This window comes from Cajanus cajan, chromosome 7 (assembly GCF_000230855.2).
Source record: "Cajanus cajan strain Asha chromosome 7, NIPB_CcT2T_4, whole genome shotgun sequence".
In the NCBI taxonomy this organism is placed as follows: Eukaryota; Viridiplantae; Streptophyta; class Magnoliopsida; order Fabales; family Fabaceae; genus Cajanus; species Cajanus cajan.
The window spans coordinates 54235569-54242520 of record NC_138523.1 but is presented as its reverse complement, the minus strand read 5'-3'; the positions used below and the strand labels follow the sequence as shown (position 1 = coordinate 54242520).

General features: G+C 33.2%; 1 protein-coding gene across 1 annotated transcript; it reads right to left on the bottom strand.

Moving 5' to 3' along the window:
- Nucleotides 1-2493: 2493 nt before the first annotated feature.
- Nucleotides 2494-6442, bottom strand: LOC109790394 (transcription factor bHLH118). The gene is made up of 3 exons (XM_020349539.3): nt 5998-6442; nt 5552-5893; nt 2494-5444 (listed from the first exon to the last, which is right to left on the bottom strand). Exons 1-3 carry the CDS (start codon nt 6274-6276, stop codon nt 5388-5390), a joined length of 678 nt encoding a protein of 225 aa, XP_020205128.1. The 5' UTR covers nt 6277-6442; the 3' UTR covers nt 2494-5387.
- Between the last annotated feature and the right edge of the window lie 510 nt (nt 6443-6952).

The following is a 6952-nucleotide window of genomic DNA, read 5'->3' as shown; positions in this document are numbered from 1 at the left end:
CTGGGGAAAATGATATAGAGGCCGGATCAAATAGAAAATATAGTTTCGATATAACAAAAGTCGATAGAATATTCGATATTTCCCTGAAAGATAAGCAAATCATACTTCCAGAAAATCATAAAATTCCTCCTTTTGAACAAAAAAAAAAAATTGTATCACAACACAACATGTATGGTCATTGGACTAACAATTGTGTACATTTCAGGGATATGGTCGAGAAAGCGATTACTGATGGTCGTTTGGCTTTCGAGGAGAGGAAAATGAAAATTGATACTGATCCATTCGCTACACAAGCAGGATATGTGGAACCTCTCTCTATGGGGATCAATGTAATGTGCTTGAAATCGATATGGCTGACCTGGTTGCGAACGAAGAGGAAGTTGTCGAACTTATTACGGATGGAAAAAACTGGAAGAGCTCTTAGATGAGTTCGCGAAAGAGCAGGAACCTATGTATCCGAAAGAGAGGGACAGTTTGCTCGATTTTCTTTCGAGGAAGAAAGATGATGATCGGGAAAGTTATGCTTTATCCGAGATGTAGCGTTATGTTTGACAGATAAGCAACTAAGGCTTTCGAGGAGTCTGAAATTATAAAATTATAAAGCTGAGAAGGCTCGAGGAAAATCGAAAGTCAACAAAACATACCTCAGGACGTTCAGGAGAAGTTGATTCACGAATTTCGATAACATCCCGAGAAAATGGAGCAGCTGGTATGAAAATGAGAAATTCAGAATTAAAAGATGTCAGGGGCATTTAATTCTCGCGAAGAGTACAACGCTCTAGGGTCTTATCAGAGAAAGAGAGTTGAGGCGTTGAAAAACATTCTTTCTCAGTTACTTCGAAACAAATGTTTTCCAGGGGGGCATTTGTTGGTACCGGAAAATGAATTCGGAGGCACTCGAAATACAGAGGTGCTTTAAATCCTAGGTGATCGGAAAATGGCAAAGAAATTTCTGAGGAAGGACACGAAGACACTTTTCGTGAAACTCTCGAAATCATTGTACCAGGAAGGACACGAAGACATTTTTCGAGAAACTCTCGAAATTATTGAACTAGGAAGGACGCTGCTCAAGAGAAAGGCTCACAGCCTCGCAACCTCTCAAAGTACAAAAAAAATCAGGAAACACTCGAGTAGTATATTTTTCGTTGGTTACTCGAAATCCCAAGAATCCGGACATACACGAACACACTTCGCAACCTCTCAGAATGAAGAACTTAAAGGAGACACGATTTAAGAGCGGTTGAAGTAAATCATGGGATAAGTGTCAAAGGCTGCAGAACAGTTTGGGGAAGTTAATGAGCAGTTCCAAGAGTTATCCAAAGACGTGCCCGGGAATAAGCCACGAGGTCGAGGTGGAAGTTTAGAACGGTTATGCACTTCCGGGGCACGTCAGAAACAGTTACCTTTCCCAAATCTTTGTCTATAAATTAAACGAGCCATGCTCGTAGCAGGGGGTCGAAAATCTAATTCCCACAATACCTCACATGCACTCCGCAGCCTGTGCATAAGGCATATTGTGCGTACGAGACAGCTTTGGGTACGATTTCTCGACCACCTTTCTTTTTCCTTTTTTAGGAGTAGCATAGCATAGCGTAGCATAGCATAATCTAGTCTAGTGTAGTGTAGTCATTCTAAACACGTTTCGTTACCCTTATAAGAATTGTAATTCTGTTACCATTTAATGAAAACTCTATTTCTTACTTGTACGATTTTATTTTTTCACTGAAAGTCTTCAATTCTGTCATGTCACGAACACGCATAAATTGAAACGTGAAATTGTGCTAGTTCAAGCAAAAAGGATCCATAAAACGAAATTCAACGTAAACACAAGCTTATAGCTAACGTGTCACCTTAATTATCCCATGCTTTATCTTTAAGCACTTTCTGAAACGAGGTCTTTAAGCTAACAAAAAATGGATAATTGCTTACATTCTTTCATTGTCGTCTGCTGCTTCATGTTTTACTAACACAGACACACGTGTTTTTCGTTTTTCCACTCACAATCAAGTCGCAGGAAGAAAGATATATACCCTACGAATAATATTGCATCTTCTGATTTAAGTTTGGGTCGTAAACACACTATGAATAGTATGCATGTCAGCTTCATGAATTAAATGATTTAGAACCTATCAGAGTTGATTACACCTCCCCTTGCAAATTAAACCCAGCTAAACTTAATTTTAGTCTTGCATGCTTTTATAATTATATAATTAAATTTTAGCTTCGGGTTTCTTCCTCTTTTTTCAAACCGTACGCGAAGAGAGAACTTTTGAATGAAAATTAGTTGTACAATGTAATATTAACTAATTCAACCACCCAACCCAACCAGGTGCAAAGTAGTTTAATCTAACTAAAAACCAATGCGTGGTAAAATAACCATGTCAATCCGAGGAGTTTGAAAATATTTATTTTCATCGTTTGGTTCGACCATGAAACTCCTAACTTAGGATAACACACAGTAAAGAAAAAAAAAATCGGATGCTTTATCCCATATATAGAATGAACAAAGAAGCACATAACATTCATTCTGCTCAAAGAATATAATGAACAGAGAAACGAAACAAAAGTAATGTATACAGAACCAAATATTCAGAGTCTACTTTAGAAATCATAATCAATTCAACAAGGTCCTTCTGATCATGATAAATTAGAGGAAATGGGGAAGTGGCTCAATAAATGTCATCTACTCATCTTCAGATATTTGCATAGCATTAACAATGATGGAAATATTGTTATTAGGTTAAGCGAAGCATGAAGCAGATTCTAGCGCTATTTAAATAATTTTCTTCTTAATGTTATATCTATTCCATGATTTTTTGACTTAATTATTTTACACCAAAATTTATTATGACAATTATTTAATAATAATAAATTAATTATTTCTATTTTATTATTCAATAAAAATATTAATGACTAATATATATATAATAATCACTAAAAATATATTTACATCACACCAAAATTTATTATTAACGATAATTATTTATTAAAAAAATTTAAGTTCCACATCGATAAGAGATAAGATAATTAAAGAATATATAAATAGATGATAACTCTCATCTTATAAGAAATAAGACAATTAAAAAGTATTATGAATCATTTCCTAAACTTTTAGTAATAATAGCAAAAAATATTAATAACATCATTAAAAAATATCACAAAAATTTATATATTTCTCTTGACCATTATAAGAGTCTTTACCAGTATGCAGAATAATTGTCAATAAATATTTTACGATACTATATACAATGTCTAATGTGAAAATATTGATTAAAAATTTTACAGCAATTTTTATTACCACTAAAAAAATTAAATGTCATTAAAAGTCAATTTTGTTGTTGTAGTGATGAAAAGTAACTATACTTTCTCTGCATCAAATGTTTCAAGAAAAATTATCTAAAGCAATACTAGGAATGCAAAATATCGCTATATAGATACTATATTGCCATATGCCTATTTAATCTAGTTAATTACTGATTAGCATATTGTACTCTAGAGGCTTAAACTTTTTTCATACATGCAAGGGAAAGTAGTAAAGGCAAACCATTCACTACTCAACTTAATTCAGAACGTTTGGCTTTTTTTTTTTTTTTGGCTGCAGATAGATAAATGCTAGTAATTATTTTGTAAAAATTTAGTGGTAAAACTCACATAAATGATTTCTACATTTTAAAAGATACTATATATTAGTTTGTGCCTATCAGTGAAAAGACACTCTCGATCAATACACACCAAGAAAAGTAAGGTAGATTAGGCAACTAAAATAAAACTTTATAGATTGTAGGTTTTTCTTTTGAAAAATTAAATTCATATTTCATAATATTAAAACTAAACTTTGATTCTAAAAGTTGTCGGTTATCATAATAGCTCATTGGCCAATATGAATTTAATTGTTTGATATATATAATATCATCTTCTGATATATTATATATATATATATATATATATATATATATATATATATATATATATATATATTCTTACCGAAAATCTGTTGTAGAGATGATCTGCCGAGCAAGATTAGTGAGCCTCCTTCGCTGGTACGTTGGATGTTCCAAGATGGGGGTGGTACCTGCAAAAGAGACTCCGATGCTAAAGTTAGTGTTTGTATGAGTATGAGTCTCGTATAAGTAATGCACGTACCTTAGTGTGAGTTAGGGTTGCGTTGGGTCTTGAACCTAAGATAAGATATGATATGATTAGATAACGGATCTCATCTGGAGTGAGATTCCTTGAGATCAGTTATGATCTATTTAAGTGCCGAGTTAATGTCGTGCAACGCGCGTCCGAGGTCATTTTTCGCTGCGCGATGCCGAGCTCAAGCTCGACGTGACAGTACGGATAGTACAATATATATATATATATATATATATATATATATATATATATATATATATATATATATATATATATATATATATATATATATATATATATATATATATATATATATGGTATTAAATCCTCTATAACCATCAAGTCCATTCTTACTACCATCATTCTTTTATTAAAAAGATTAATAAATTTCAGTACAAAATAAAATGCGTCTAAGTATATTTTTTTTGAAGTAATTCTATTTCTGAATGTGGTAGTTCTACGGTCTTATTCCTATTCAGATAAACTTTTCTATACAAATACAGAAAAAAATTGAGTGTCTTCTAAGTTAAAATCAACTTTATATATCTAATTTTATATAAATTTATTTCATTCAACTTCTCAAAAAGTAAGGTATAAAAGTTGATTTTAATTATTGATAAATTCAATTTTTTTTTCCTTGTATGTAAGTGTTTAGTGTGGTAACGGGCTTTATCTTCCTAAGTATATAATTTTAGCTGTATATATATACCTTTTGTGTGTGGGAAAATTTTCAATATTCAAACCTAAAAATAATTCAGAACTGAGGAACGGCAAAAAAAAATTACTAGCAAGACTCAAAATCAGAAGGAAGGCTTCTACCAATTAATTACTTGGTGTCAAATTCTCGCGAGCAATCAAATCAACATGAAGATCATTTACCTAACAAAAAATTTTCTCGAAATTTATTATATACGTAGTGGACAACAGATTTCTCAAAGTTTAATTAACTTCGACATGCATGCATGTAATTAGCAGAGATGAGAGACGAGGTTATCAAAATGAGACAAAACGGATATCATCAATAAATTTCAAAAAGCAAAGACAGCTGTGAAGGGAATGGAAAGCAAATTTTATCTACACAAGTTTTTTCCTTCTCTTATCACACCCAACAAAGGAAGCAGAAGGTTCAAAACCAAATAGTAGTCAGAGGGGTTCCAATATATACAGTGCAAGCAAACTCAGTCTAATAAACTATATATAAGAAACAGTTAGAAAGATGTGTGTCATGTGTTAATTTCCAAACCACCAAGTTACTCAGAAAATTTCCTTCTCAGCTCAGATAGATCTACACTGTCGGAATTGTCAACCTGTAAACCCATTTCATCAATAATTGAAGGGAGAATAATATAGAATATTAGCATATTGTTTTTCCTTAATTAATACATTAACATAAGACAATAATCCTACTACGTACCTCACACTGCACACTGTGGAGTAATCTGCCATTGACTTGAGTTGAAAGACAACTAACAACTTCAAGTCGTTCTTCTAACAGCAGTTGAAGCAATTTAGAAAGTGAGAATCCTTCCTCACCGAATCCACTTATTTCAATCCCCACAGCTCCGCCTCCACTATTCTGGTGAACAGTGAAACCTCCAGAAGCATGCTTGGTCTCATGGTGGCTTTCGAGGCTTTGATTTATGGAGAGTTTCCTCTTCAGTCCATCCCTCTTGTCACTCAATTCTTTAATATTCTTCTGCAGGTGGTTTATGTAATTCACTGCCTGGTTCATTTGATCAGATTTGGAACGCTTTCCCTGAAACCCCAATAGAATAATAAGAGCCCTAAAGTTAATTAGAACACAATAGAGGCAAACTAAGAAGTCAAAAAGAAAGGAAAATAGATGATTAACTGCTTCACCTTGATGAAGTCAAGAGGCAGGAGGGATCTAAGAGAGGCATGAAGGGTAGCCATTTCTTGCCTCCTTTGTCTTTCAATCTCTCTGTGAACCATCTTTTTTGTATATTCGTTAGAATTAGCGTGGCCGGGCTCATAAAATAGTTTGTTTGGGCGGCTTGTAGGCAATTTTTTATCGGAAACGTGATCATCCAGAATCAGATCTTGGGAGATTTTGTGCTGCTGGTGGAGACCATTAGAAAACTGGATCACCAGCTCATTGCCTCGTTGTAAAGGAAACATGGTTGGTCAGCTCAACAAGTAGCACTGTTCCAAATTATTATCCTCAATTTTGGCTAATTAAAGGAAGCACAAATAGGGTAGCCATGTCTTGTTTTCTTTCAAAGGGAATGGGAAGGGGGGCTTATATGCCAAAGATTCCTTCATATAACTACGCAAGGAAAGTGATAGATGGAAATGTGTATGCGAAGACTGACCTCACTATTGTTATTATTTGAGTCTACTGTTCATAACAGAACCCCACCTATTTGCGTTCACATAATAACTTAAGTCGGCACTTAAATTAAGCACCATAAATTGTATTAAAAGGTTTATTTATTTAGAAAAGATTGCAGGAAAAAAAATAATAGAAAGGTAAGAGAGAAAAGGGTATGATAACGGAAACATTTTCATTTATGGATTCTTTCTATCCATTGAAATGATGAAATAAAAGAAGGGGGAGGGGTTGGTGAATTCGGACACCCTACCCATGTGTAGGTCTATCAAAATAAATCAAGTTTCATATGTTTATTATCTAATTTTAATTTATAACTCAATCAAATGAGTAGCTTAATTGGTCAATCAAAACTAACGTCTAATTTTCAAGTAAACTCGCTATAAACAAATGATTCTACAAATTTAAAAGATATTAATTGAAACAAAATGTTATTCTAATTGAATTGTTAAATTTATCTTCTCT